Genomic DNA, 14264 nt, shown 5'->3' with positions numbered 1-14264 from the left:
CTTTATTTCACGTCATTTTCTCAATATTGTTCCAAGGAAAAAAAAAACAGTGATCTTATGCAATCCAAGAATGTGCAGGTTTTGTGCTTGTAGATGTGCATTATGGGTTTCATTCTAAGGAAGTACTATTATTCGCTCTTTTCTGGTAGGTAGAAGTGTACATAAATTTTGTGGAGTATAGAATGAACGGGAAAAAAATAGAACTGACTCATAAAAACAAGAGACAAATAAAGTACCCTGTAGAACTTTCAACCATTCTTTCCTCATTGCATTAATTGTCATGTATCTTAACTTAAACATTAATAACTTCCAGACTGAGATGAGAGATCTCAATCTCATAGTTCCCGATTAAAAGAGGACTAGAAAATTAGCCATGCTTATTTCAGGGGATCTGTATGCCAGCATTTAAGAGATGAATCAATGAAACAGCCTCGTAAATGTGCACATAATTGAGACATCCTAACCAGAAGAATCATTACTGGTTTCGCCCACAACGGTCACATGTGGTGGAAGCAATTGGCATCTTTTCTGGTTTGGCCGCCTTCATCTTTGGTAGATCAAGTTCCAGAACTTCATGCAGAGTCTTTGATCCTTCTTGGAGCTCATCCGAACTGAAAAAGAAAAAATTATTCCAGGTTATACAATTTTCCCATAAGAAAATTTCGTGACAAAATTGTTTCCTGATTAAACGTGCATTCCAACTTTTACTGCCAGGTAAATAGCATCTCAGTATCTTGTTCACGAGTCAACAATAATGCAATAGCAGGATGATGATTTACAGCATACCACATAAATCTTGTTCAACTATGTAAGGTGGGTCTTTGAATACATAATTGCATGTGGTGCAGATTTTATTTGTTTCATTTTTGCAACAAAAACAAATGCCATCCTTAATTGGCATGACTAGTCTTGTGACAGAATCTTTTCAGATACATTTCTGAAAATGTTCCAGTATAACTAAAAGATTTTTGAGGCATCATTCACTACATTGAATCCGAAGAAAGAAACAAAGTTTCCACTACGAATCAAAGGGCCAAGCAAATGTGAATGGATAGTATCAGGTTTCAATAAGGTCCTAGTTTTTTGTGAAAAGCATAAAGGCCTAGTACAGGATAATAATCTTGGATAGTGACTGTTCATCCAGGCACCTTCTCTCTTTAACCCATATCAGATCAATCTTGTTTATTACTTGGATTGTATGGAAAGAGATAGCATCACACCAGATCATTCTCAAGATATTTATACTTTCGGTGACATTATAACATTTAGCACTCATCAAACATCTTCCTTACCTAATGGAAAGTGGAGGAGTTAACCGGACAATAGTGTCATGTGTAGGCTTAGCAAGAACTCCTCTTTCCTTCAACTTCAGACAAATATCATATGCAGAAACAGGGGACAAAGTCTTGCTGTTGAACTCCACAGCATTGAACAAACCTCTACCTCGAACTTCCTTAATGATGTCTGGAAACTGTTGCTGAACCTTAAGTAGCTGATGCCTGAGTTCTTTCCCCAAATGGTAGGATCTATTGAATAGGAAAACATCCGGTAATTCACAAATTAATCAGCTTTTTGAAAGGGAAAAAACAAAAGCAAAGAAGGAAGGTAAATGGGTTAGAGAGATTTCAAAATATAAAATGTGGATAAACAAGTTTAGCTGTAAATAAAACATGAATTTTTCATAGAATTTTGTTTCTAAATGAGGTTCTAAGAGAATTTTTTTCAAAACACTGACAAATTGTTTGCATATATTTCCAAAATAACTCATGTTCAAAAAGTTCCAAAATAAGCTTCCTCGTGTTTAAGCACACAATTTTGTCATAGAATGCTGTTTCGGGAAGATGTTCTAATGGAATTCAGTTAAAAAGAACCGACTATTGTTTGGAAATGTTTTCAAAGTAGTTCACTCAGATACCCACACCTAAAAACTCTCCAACTTCTCAGACAACTGAGATTGCAATCAAAATTTAGTCACAGAAGTTTAATTTAATGTGGTTAACACATGATACCTCTCAGCAAGCCCTTCTTCTTTGATCACATCTAGTGAAGCAATGGCAACTGCACTGGCTAAAGGATTTCCCCCAAATGTGCTGGGAATAATCACAAATAAAACAATGAAGAGTTCTCTTAAGACAAATGCCAAAGAAACACAACACGTGTAACAGAAAGAAATGAAGACTACTTAAAAAGAAATGATGATGTGGTAAGAGTATATAATTTAATATAATCAATTCAAAATGCGAAAACAAATGCTTAACCTATCTTAAAAGACAAGATAACAAGGAGAAAAGCTGTTCTTTTCTGGCATCAAATTCACAAAGAAATAATCTAAGGTCATAACTCCTCTCACTAGTTGATTATATTTGACACTTTTTAACACTTTAAGGTCACCAACTATAGTGCATTCTCAATGTTATTATGCTGATTCAAATTATTAGGCTCTCAACTAGAAGATTCAATTTGATTATTTTGTTAGGCCTCAAACCAGTTGCACAACCGATGTGAACTATCTATCCCCATCCGTGGAAGCAGAAAACTAGGACTAGGACTAACCAATCAACATTCAACATAAAGAAGGCTTTTGGTTTGGTGGGGACATCAGATCCGAAACATTGTTTACATACAAGTATGATCATAGACAATAGATAGTAATCTAAACCATTGAGAGACTGAGTTGTAGCTTATGTTTTGGTTTAATCTATTTGAACTTTTAGTTGAGATTTATTGATTAGACTTTATTTGTTGAACTTGATTTAATTATTATTGGATATTTTATTTAGTGGATGGATCTAGCAATGGATGAGATGTCAAGACCCTCATAGTACCCTTTTAGATCTCAATTTAGAAATGATAGTTCTTTGTTAGGTGGTGCTCCATCATGTAGACCTAATCCTAGTAGTGCCTAAAATTATAAAGAAGATAACGGAAAAAAAAAATCGTTAATGAAATGTCTTTGTTGAGTTCAAAGGTTTAGTGCGCTAAATGTTAAGGTTTCAATCATATCTTCTTCAACTGCATCTCTAAACCCTTAGTCATCTAAGAACATAAGGATATAGGTGAAATGAAAAACTATTATGTGCATATAAATAAACTCAATCTTGATGACTTTAGTGACCTAGATGAAAAGTATGTGCAAGAAGAGGGACTTAACACTATAAGTTCAAATGAATCTGAAAATGAGATTAATAAAGAATATAATAATTTACTTTAGTGCTTGAGGAAGAAGTTTTAGAAAACTTTTTAGTGGAATTGTCCAAAGAGGTAAATATGATCTTAGAAGAGTCTCATGATATTAGTTCTCTTAAACTATTTGATTCCCCACCTACCATGCTTGACGTCCAGCACGTTAAAGGTTTAGAGCAACATGCTCCTCACCCCTTCATGTTTGTCATTCAGCACGTCATAGGTTTCAAATAGTGTTTGTTCCACTCAAAACCCTCAGTCATATAGTGTTGTTCATGGTTATGAACCTAGAAAGCATGTAGATCTTCGTTCTATGTCTCCCCACTCTAAAATATTTGATTCATTTGAGTCTTTTGCATGTAGAATTCATAATTTACATGTTGAGATCATAAAACATATTCAAGTAAGTAATGAACAATACAATTTTCAAACTGATTTACATAAGTATCATGATGCACTTAATATTGGAGATTATTTCTTGATACATATTAGACTTGAAATCTCAACAGAATATCCCTAATGATCCTTTTGAAATCTCTGCCCTATTATCCTTGTCTTTGGCATAAAAAAAAACATATTAATGCTACTTTGAATACACAAAGTTTTTACCAGGGAAGGTGAACTTCAGTGAATCCCAGCATATAAGCTAAACGACCAGATTCAGACTATACTTGAATTATCAAAGAGACATCACAACAACTTGATCATGATCTTTGGGAGTATTATTAGAGTTGCCTTGAACTACACTTGACGGGGTTTAGTTTCTCCAACCCCAAGAGAGTTGGTGGGGACACTAGACCCGAGACATTGTTTACACACTCGTATGATCATATATGATGGAGGGTTGTCCAAACCATTGAGAGATTGAGCTTTAACTTAAGTTTTAGTTTAATTTATTTGAACTTTTAGTTAAGGTTTATTAATTATGTTTTATTTGTTGGACTTGATTTAATCATTATTAGGTATTTTATTTAGTGGGCTATAAGCCTAATTGTTTATTCTAGTTAGGGTTTTAGTATTTATATCCTATTTTTCTTTAGACAGTTTTTGAAAAATTAAATAAAAATTGCAGAGTTGAATACTTTTCCAATGCTCATTCTTCTCTTCTTCAGTTTTTTCTTTTTTTCTTTGGCTTCTTCTTAGCTTCTTCTTTTCTTTCTTATTGCATTTTAAATCTCTTTTTTCCCCGCATCAGATTTGGAACGACTTTGTGTAAGGTACTTTAGATCAGCTAATAATTGCTGGTTCATATCCATTCATATCAGGACTCAGCTCCAACTTGTTTGGCTATGTTTTAGTTCGTGCATTATACAATATCAAATTGAACTAAGCTGACTTGCTAACACTATGACAATCCTTTGCAAAAATACATTCTACAGGAAAAGTTCCTAGAAAAGTACTGTTTTTTCATCTTGTTCATTCTTTTTTTCTTTAAATTATTTTCTTAAAAAAAAATTAAAGTTGCACATCTTTGCAACAGTATTTTGACCAAAATAAACTCAAGTTGACACTAAATGTCTCCGTGAAATTTTCCCAATCAAGATGTATAATTGATGAATAATGCTGGCACCAGATATAGTATGCAGTATTTTCTATTGGCAAATTAGCACTGTCAGAAGACAAACAACAAAAGAAGTAAACAATTATAGTCGCAAACCTTCCATGCTCTCCTGGTCGAATGCAAAGCATTACATCTTTATCTGCAAGCACAGCACTTACAGGTATCACTCCACCACCCAATGCCTTTCCTAGAATCTGAGCAGAACAACCACAGAAGCATGTATGGAGGCACATTAGAGAAGCATATAATTTGGTTGAGTCACTACAACCAATAAGCATTCATTATCAGTCAACAATAGTCTGGAGAAAATTTTCGTCAAGATGCATGAAGAAAGGTTAGACAAGTAGGTCAACGATCAAGCAAGGTCTGATAGCTGTATTGCTCCACTTATAAAATGTTATTATCAACAATCTAACTTTGGATATTAATTAATTCTTGCAGGTTGAAATTGGGAAGGTTTTGACCAACTTGCTTATTTGCAGCATTTAAATCTCTATTCATATCGGACATCAAAGAAATCATTTAAAACATGGGAAAGAAAATATGGAGACCCAACATGAATGGTATAAGCTGACGTTAGTTCTAGTTCTAAGAAGTTAGTTCAACAGTATAGCTATAATTTGGGTGTCATGTTTCATTTTATAATCAGAAGAAAAAAGTGAAAACATGGCCAGGTATTAAAAGGACAAGCAAGAATTTGAATGCCTTGTTTGAAGTATCAGCCACTTTTTTTAAACTACCCAATAAGAATTCACAGCAACTTTCTTGATTCCAAGCAGATTTTATTGATTCGAAAACCAAATTATCACAGTATTGCAACAATTGTCTTGCATGCAACTCCTACAGTTTTTTTAAGATAAATGTAGATGATTTCATTACAGAGAAATTACTGAATTATAATGAGAAGATTTAGACATTCTCCCCAAACAAAGAACAGTATAGAAAACAAATATTAAAACAGGAACTCCTTACGGTTTACAAATTTTCACTGGAAGCAGAAAGATGAAATAAGCTCACACACTGAAGTGTGGCTATTTTAAGGCCAAACTACACCGTCAAGAATTGTTAAAAGAACATGCGGAGGGATTGTTCAAAAATCAGAAGTAATTTGGAAATTCATTACTCCTATTAACAAAGACAATCATGCTTTTCAATACAGAAATGTGCCACTGACATATTCACATCAAATAGTTGGAAGATCCCGTCAAAAATAAGAAAAGGGGCCTTACTACTACATCAGGACGAACTTGTTCCCAATCACAAGCCAGCATTTTTCCTGTTCGTGCTAAGCCAGTTTGAATTTCATCAGCAATCATCAGAACATTGTATTTTGAGCAAAGATCTCTGACAGATTTTAAGTAACCATCTGGAGGAATTATAACCTGCCAACCATAAAGAATAGTAACCAAATATAACAATATAACAGTCTCAATAAAATGAGGAGACAGAAATAACAAAAGGAATTTAATTTAAGAGGTGAAGGACGAATCACTCACACGAATCACTCACCCCCAATTGGGGAAGAAAAACTTTCAGCCTTTGTCAAAAAACAAGTGGGCTTGAATACAAATGGGCATTTGTCAGACATTTTATGTAAAATGACCAGGTAAATTGGAGACATGATAGAAAATTAGCTATTTAACTAAGACAATTTTCAAGAAAACAGATCGGGGATAGGTTAGCTACTTTTTTTAGATTCAAAAAATCTAGTTCAGCAATAAGCTGAGTAGCTTCATTTTCTGTGTTCAATGACAAATCCAAATGTCTGAAATACCTGCATTAGACTCGACAGAACAGGAAGGTATTCAATATAAGTAGAGGAGTAGATAAATTCAATCCTATTAAACATGATTTCGCCAGCATCCTTTCTCGCTTAGTTCTAAGTTCATATATGAAAAAAAAGGGAACATATTTGATACGAACCCCATGAATACACAGATCTAGAAACCCACAGTCAAATCAACTCTTCCCGAGAAAGTTAAATCTAGGCTTGTGATTGAACTTGACACAATAATAAACTATACCAAGACACTAAGACTATAAGTAATCAACCCCTACCCAACGCCTACAATCGAGACGCGAACGAAAAGTATAGAAGATGATGCGAATGAAGACGCCACGAAGCTTGACTAATTCTTCGATAAGTTAGAGTTGTTTCATAAGAAACCAAGAGTAAGAACAAATTGGCACACACAAGTTTTATTTCTAAACAATCAATCTATCTCTTATTAATTTTTTTAAAACCTATATACAAGCTAACCCTATTTATACTAGGTAAAATGTCATTAACAATGCTGGAAAAATAATAAAAAAGTTCTGAAAAAAATAGAAAAAAAAATCATAAATCAACAAGGAAGCTAATACAATTCTCACACAGTAGCTTCTAGACCTTATCGCAAGGTCTTCCCAATATCCAATTGACCTGAAATTTTAACTTTATATAAAACAAGACCTCTGAAACTTCTGATAAAATTTTAGTCTAATCCAACAGTTGAATCGAAAATTATGCTTATTAGTGTAAAAATATGCATTTGAAGAAATAATTCCAAAACCAAATCTGATTGTCACCCTCTTGAATGGATTGTATCATTAGCTCTTCAAAAAGATTTGACCTCTAATCATCACCTTGCTTGAATGTTAAAACACTTTTGAAAGACATATTAACTTGATTTTATGATTTTGATAATCTTTTTCTTCCTTTTTTTTTAAAAAAAAAATATTGTAAACAACCAGATCGCAAATAATTAACTTTTTTTATATTATGCCAAAAGTCATAATAAAAGAATATAACTTGATTTTAGAACTTTACTCTAATATCAATTGATGCAAACTTTGTGGATATAAAGTTCCAGAAACCCACAGTCAAATCAACTCTTTCCCAGGAAAGCTAAATTCAGACTTATAATTGAGTTTGACACAACAACCTGTACCAAAATACCAAAACTATAAGTGATTGAACTCCCATCCAACGATTATAGAGAATCGCGAACGAGAAATATAAAAGTTTTGTGGAGTCAGAGTAGTTCAATAAAGAACTAAATTAAGAAAGTTTTCATTCATAAAATAATAATTGCTAAAATCACATAATAGAGTATTAAGCTTGTATTTATTTTTATTTTTTTTATAGACTTTGATTTCAGCAATTATTATTGTAGTGAGGTTTTGCTCATATTTTTTGGTTCTTCATTAAACTACTCCAACAAATCAAAAAATTGATCAAGCTTCGTGACGTCTTCTATACTTCTTCTTCATCTCTGTATAAGTGTTGGGCGGAGATTCAGTTACTTGTAATCTTGGTGCCTTAATACAAGTTATCGTTGTGTTAAGCTCAATTCCGAACTTGACTTAGCTTTTTTGGAAAGAGTTGATTTGACTGTGGATTTCTAAATCTTTATATCCACAAGGTTCGTATCAGTTGAAATCAGAGTTGAGTTTTAAATCAGGTTATATCTTTTTATTTTTTTTAGTTTTTGCATTATTTTATCGTTGTCGTCATCTAAACACTTAGTTGTGGCAAAAGTTAAAAAAAAAAGTAGATTATTTGTGAGTTGATTGTTTACAATTAAAAAAAAAGAAAAAAGGGATCAAAATCACAAAATCAGGTTAATATATCTTTCAAAAGCGAGTGAACATCAAAGTAAGATGATGATTCGAGGTTAAATCTTTTTTAGGAGAGTGGGGATGATGTGATCCAAACTAAATCAAAAGATCTATTACATGTGTCAATTGAACCTATTACAAGATGAAAAGTTAAGAAGGTTAAAAAGGAATTCAATGGTTTAATTCAAGATATTTGGGCTTTATTTCTTACATGACTTGCGGATTCAACTTATTTTTCTACTGACACACAGATTAGGTTTATTTTATATAATACACAGTTTTACGCTAACATGCATAATTTTCAATCCAACCGTTAGTTCAGGTTGGAAATTTACTAGAATTTTTCAGAGGTCTTGTTTTGTATTGAGTTAAAATTTCAGGTCAATCGGATATCAGAAAGGCCTTTTATTGTTTTTTCAACATTGTTTAGGAGGTTTTTATATAGTATAAATAAAGTTATTTAGCACGTAAAAAAATTAACAAGAGATGGATTGATTATTCAGAAATAAAACTTATGTGTGAATTTGCTCTTACTCTTGGTTCCTCATGTAACTACTTTGACTTGTTAAAGAATTAACCAAGTTTCATGACGTCTTCAATACTTCTCGTTCGCGTCTTTTTATAGATGTTAAGTGGAGGTTCAGTTTCTATAATTTTGGTGTCAGTTTCTATAGTTTTGGTGTCTCAGTACAGGTTATCATTGTGTCAAACTTAATCACAAGTGTGAATTTAGCTTTCTTGAAAAGGATTCATTTAATTGTGGGTTTTTGAATTTAGCTTGATAGTAATTGAAAGTGCTTTTGTTATTTTGAGTCGTTTAAATCTTATTCCATTAGTTTCTTAATTTTTGGTGTCTTTTATTGTGTTTTTTTATCGTCCATATTTCGCACGAATTCTTATTGGTATTCACATTTTCATATTCGTTGTTTTGTATTGATAATTCATGATCTTTATTACTTAATAACTTATCAAAGAATTAACCAAGTTTCATGGCGTCTTCTTTACTTCTCGTTTATGTCTTGATAATAGACGTTGGATGGGGGTTGGTTACTTATAGTTTTGGTACCTCGATACAAGTTATCGTTGTGTCAAGCTAAATCACAAGCCTGAATTTAGCTTTTTTGTGATTGATTGATTTGATTATGGGTTTTAGATTCTTATATCCATGGGGATCGCATGCTGAAAAAATAATAAAATAGTTCTAAATAAAATAAAATAAAAAATCCTAAATCAACTAGGAAACTAATACAATTCTTGCACAGTAGCTTCTGGACTTTATCACAGGACCTTCTTGATATCTGATTAACCTGAAATTTAATCTTATATAAAATAAGACCTCTGAAAATTTCTGGTAAAATTTAATTCTGGTCCAACGGTCGGATAAAAAATTATGTTTGTTAATGTAAAACCATGTATTAGAAGAAATAAGCTCAAAACTGAATCTGATTGTCCAACCATTGCATGAATCGTATCAGAAGTGCTATTCGACATAAACACTCTATGTCAGCTAATGAGAGTCATTGAACAAATTGACTATTAAGCTTTGTTCTTGCATCTAAAGTTTGAAATCTAGAAAATAAATCTTTCTAAAGTCTAGACAATCCAAATTTATTTAGTAGAGTTGTCTGACAATAATTAGGGCAAGCCAAGCGATTGCCAAATAATTAACAAGAGAACCACCACAAGTTCAGTGGGAAGGGAACCTAGAGGTAACAAACTTGGGCTTGCTATCTGGGATGGAAAACTTTACAAAGGTTTATAACGTTGATCATCCCCAAGGTCAATGATCGAATGAGGCCTGGCATGTTCAGACATCACCAGGCCCAAGAAGTGAAGGACTAGTTGTGGTGGACAAAAGCCCCACAGAAACCCCACATGTAGCCCCGAACAATACATATACATGTGTGTGTGTGTGTCACATCAATTTATCGAATGAATTTCTGAGGAAACATACCCCAGCCTCGCCTTGAATTGGTTCAAAAAGAAATCCAGCTATCCGATCTCCTTGTTCTGCAACACATACCAGAGATTAGTTATAAGTTGGTTTTAAAATTCTCATCTCAAATGGTAGAGCTAAAGCAACAATTACAGATTATAACTTGTGAACAATTTATGTAATAATGCATGCAATGATTATTTTGATCCAAATAAAACAAGGAAAACAACTTTTGGTCCATTCAAACCTCTAAAACTTTTCTCCAGTGAAACTACATCACCAAAATCAACTTTAAGATGGCCAGAAAGCAATGGCCCAAACCCTCGAGTAGCCTCATTGTCACAGCTCATTGAGATGGCAGCCAATGTACGGCCATGAAAGCAGCCACAACAAGAGATGATTATGGCCTGCATGTTGCACACTTTCAGCAAAGGACACTTGTGAAAGGAAAATCTCAGTTGGTCCCTTGAAGGAAGACGAGATTAGAGATGTATATTTCTACATTGGTGTTTAAAACAGGTAAAGAGATTTTATAATCAAATCTTCATCAGTTAAATGTCTATAATATCAAACCTCTTATTGCAATTAAGATCTATCAGGTGATAATTTCTACAGCAAAAACAGTGGCCAACAAATGAGGTATTGGTAGAGCCTAAATGGATCATCAAACTTGTACAAATACTAATCAATTGGGTTGAAAAAACTCTCTTCACGAAGTTATTGAAAGGTAAATCAATTTACTAACATTTATTTACAATAACCAGACTTGGTAGGAACAAGGATAACTTTACCACACAGAATAGAGTGAAAGAAAGATGACAAAAGTCTGATATGTTTTCATAATCCTTATTGAAGACCAATAAAACATCCATTTCAAGTTGGTAAAAGAGAAGCTACTTACAACCGCTTGAGAGAATCTCAAACACATAAAACAGGAAATTCAACTCTGCAGATACCAAGTCATGGCCTCAAAACAAGGAGGACTGCGATGCCTATAGTATAAATGGGAAATAGCAATATCACCCTTAATATTGCACAGATTTGATTCTATTCAGAAAATATTATCTTCTTTTATTGTAACCTCTTGTAAACTATATATAATTAAATAAAATATTCAACAGTCAGAGTTCTTCCTTGTCATAATTATAGCCTTCATGAATTAGGTTATATATACTCATCATCCATTGTGATATCCATTTTGTATATAAATAAAAGTCATGATCAACTTGCATAAATGAAAATCAACAACAGTCTCATTTGGAATGATGAGTAAAGGCAAAGAAAAACTCTTATGCAATCTCCATAGCAAGAATAATAGTTGAAAGCTGCTTAGAACTACTTGCCTCATCAATGGGGATTTTTTTCTTTTCATATCCCCATTTCCTTGCCAACTTCAAAGCTGTTTCCACACCCTCAGCACCAGTGTTCATTGGTAGCACCATATCATAGCCAAACATGTTTGTTAGGTGCTCTGCAAATACTGGAAATCTATCATTATAGAAAGCTCTAGAGCTGAGAGTGAGCTTTTCTGCTTGTTCCTGTAATGCTTTCATGATCCTTGGATGACAATGTCCCTATAGAAGGAAGCTATGAAATTGCATTTACAGTTCATCTCAAACATAATTCTCAAAAAGTGCAAGGACACTGCCCCCTGACAGAATGAGTATGAGAACAATGGTTTATAGAGGATAAGATCTTCAGGTGATCTGCATTTTGTGCTCATGTAAAATAAAGGTAATCATATTGCATTGAAAAATTTTCTTCCTTCTACTTCACTTTTTTACCATTTCTTAAATAGGGATCTTATTGCTGCTAAAGATATAAAAACTGACTTCTTTTCTAATGACTACATAAAGAACTACTTAAGCCTTCACCTAACAGTTCACGCTATAAGTAGTGAGTTAACATGATATCAGACTCATTGACCTAGCAATAAGGAGTGTGACTACAGGAAATCCTACCTATTTACAAATTGATTTTAGCACAAGACAGTGGCATACTTGTGCTTAACCCGCACCTTAAGTCCAATTCAGTTTCATTGAAGGGAAGGTATTAAAGATATAAAAATCAATCTTCAACCTTCTTTGAAAAACTTAAGCTTTTGATGTAGTGGTCAATTGATAATTTTCATAAATATCAATGAAAAAGATACAATTATCGGTCATAGATTTGATAAGTAATTACAGCCAAAGATCTTGTACTCTGTATTTCTTTTTTTTCTTTGTGTATTTCTTTTGATATAAATATTCCTTCATCTTCTGAATTAAGCCTATTAGTACACCCTTCAAGAAAATTCTAAAGTACAAGAGGATTTGATAGACTTCATATACCATCTCTCATATAATATGTCATTATTATCTGTAGAACTTTGAAATGTTTTCCATCTAGATTACATAAATGAATTAGTACACAAGTTATTTGTAGTCATTTGAACTAGTAAAAGTTTTATTCTTGTCATAAAGTTCTATAGCTGTCCATCTTAAAACACATAATAGACTTTACTAGCATGATGCTACCTCAAACCCTTTCTCATTCCAAAACAGTCTTCAATGTGTTTAAGATTTACGCTCCAGCATGCACATTTCCTTGACAAGTCTAGATGAGCCTAGAAAATCCTAAGAAATAAGACTAACTTTCTGAAATTCTCCAATGCAAGAGCAGGATTTTTAAGGGTTAAGATGATATATATGATAGTTTTATCATCAAGTGAAATTCTTAACTAGATATGCACATTTCTAGAATATCAGTAAAAAAATGAGAAAATTAGAAAGACTAGGAGCTTGTATGGAAGTTCATAAAAGCCTATAATCAAACGTGATAGTGAGTTCCCATGTTGCCTACTGGTCATCAATAGCCTTGCAAATTAGTTCACTACTTCCCATGTTGCAATCACTTGCTTCCTCCGACCAGTAGCCATTTTCAACCAAACTAAAATCTAATAATTGAGAATGTAAGGAGGGGCACATGGGTTCTATTATCCATATCTATTACCTGATTAACTGCTGAATATGCAGAGAGAAAATCCAGGTATTTGTTGCCCTCAGGGTCCCATATACAGGATCCCTTCGCTTTAGAGAATACGATTGGAACTGGATGGTAACTACAAATTGATCCAGAAAAGCAAGTTAATGAACAAGAAAGGCTAAAAAAATGTAATATCAACAGCAGAGGAAAAATAGAAGTATCCAAAAAGGAGTCCCATCCAACAGAATCAAATTATTTAATTTAATCAAGTAAAAGACATATATATCTTCTTAGATCAGCAGATAAACAAGGTATTAAATTACAGCTATAGCCCGAAACTTTAATTACACAGGAGGAGAACATGCAACAAGCAAGCGTGTGATGATGATATACCACCTCAATAATGGGCAGAGTCCAAACATTTGTTTACATAAAGCAATAGAACAGGTAAGCAATTACTTTACTGAAACCCCAGAAGCCAAAAAGAGTGGATAGAAAGGGATGATTAAGGAAAGAAAACACCAAATTGGACAGGTAGAAATATAAAGGATCAGAGAGAGAGAGAGAGAGGTGTTACTTGTGGGCACTGTATTCATACTCCAAGTTGATGAGATGTTGAGAAAAAGAAGGGTCGTGTCCATGTCCTTGAGGGAGAACCCCGTAAGTCCTCCGAGCCTCCCTGCAAACTCTGCTCAATAAACGCTGCAAAGGTCTCTTGCTTGTTGCCATTGAAGAGGAAGAAGGATGATCTAGGAATCCACAAAGTGCTTTGCACCTACGTACGTGTAAGTAAAAAGAGTTTTTATAGGGTCGGATTGGTAGCTTTGGGCTGGGTTGGGTTCCTTCCTTCAACTGTCATTATCATGCCATGCCTTCCTTATTCACACGTCCCCAAGCGTTATCCTCGTTCAATCCCTAACGTCAGCTTCTAACAGCAAACTTTACAAAATACAAGTCTCTCTCGCCCCGCTGTCTACTCTACAATTTCAATGTTGTCCCTCTACTTTTTTATTCATGCAA

At 33.5% G+C, this 14264-nt stretch overlaps 1 protein-coding gene across 1 annotated transcript; it reads right to left on the bottom strand.

The window, feature by feature from the left end:
* Positions 1-242: 242 nt before the first annotated feature.
* Positions 243-14121, bottom strand: LOC7495310 (ornithine aminotransferase, mitochondrial). Its single transcript, XM_002317246.4, has 10 exons — positions 13822-14121; positions 13272-13380; positions 11624-11854; positions 10528-10687; positions 10299-10354; positions 5974-6126; positions 4841-4938; positions 2010-2090; positions 1293-1526; positions 243-611 (listed from the first exon to the last, which is right to left on the bottom strand). Exons 1-10 carry the CDS (start codon positions 13971-13973, stop codon positions 476-478), a joined length of 1410 nt encoding a protein of 469 aa, XP_002317282.3. The 5' UTR covers positions 13974-14121; the 3' UTR covers positions 243-475.
* Between the last annotated feature and the right edge of the window lie 143 nt (positions 14122-14264).

This window comes from Populus trichocarpa, chromosome 11 (assembly GCF_000002775.5).
Source record: "Populus trichocarpa isolate Nisqually-1 chromosome 11, P.trichocarpa_v4.1, whole genome shotgun sequence".
NCBI classification, from domain to species: domain Eukaryota; kingdom Viridiplantae; phylum Streptophyta; class Magnoliopsida; order Malpighiales; family Salicaceae; genus Populus; species Populus trichocarpa.
The sequence above is the reverse complement of the archived record's forward strand: the minus strand, read 5'-3'. Positions and strand labels throughout refer to the sequence as shown.

What these genes read in the sequence shown, in the direction of transcription:
- LOC7495310 (XM_002317246.4), bottom strand. Translation starts at nt 13,973, where the DNA reads ATGGCAACAAGCAAGAGACCTTTGCAGCGTTTATTGAGCAGAGTTTGC. An exon ending in ACTGGAGAAAAGTTTTAGAG is followed by an intron (nt 10,355 to 10,527) that starts GTTTGAATGGAC and finishes TATGTGTTGCAG; the next exon opens with AACAAGGAGATCGGATAGCT. An exon ending in GAAGAAGGGCTTGCTGAGAG is followed by an intron (nt 1,527 to 2,009) that starts GTATCATGTGTT and finishes CCTATTCAATAG; the next exon opens with ATCCTACCATTTGGGGAAAG.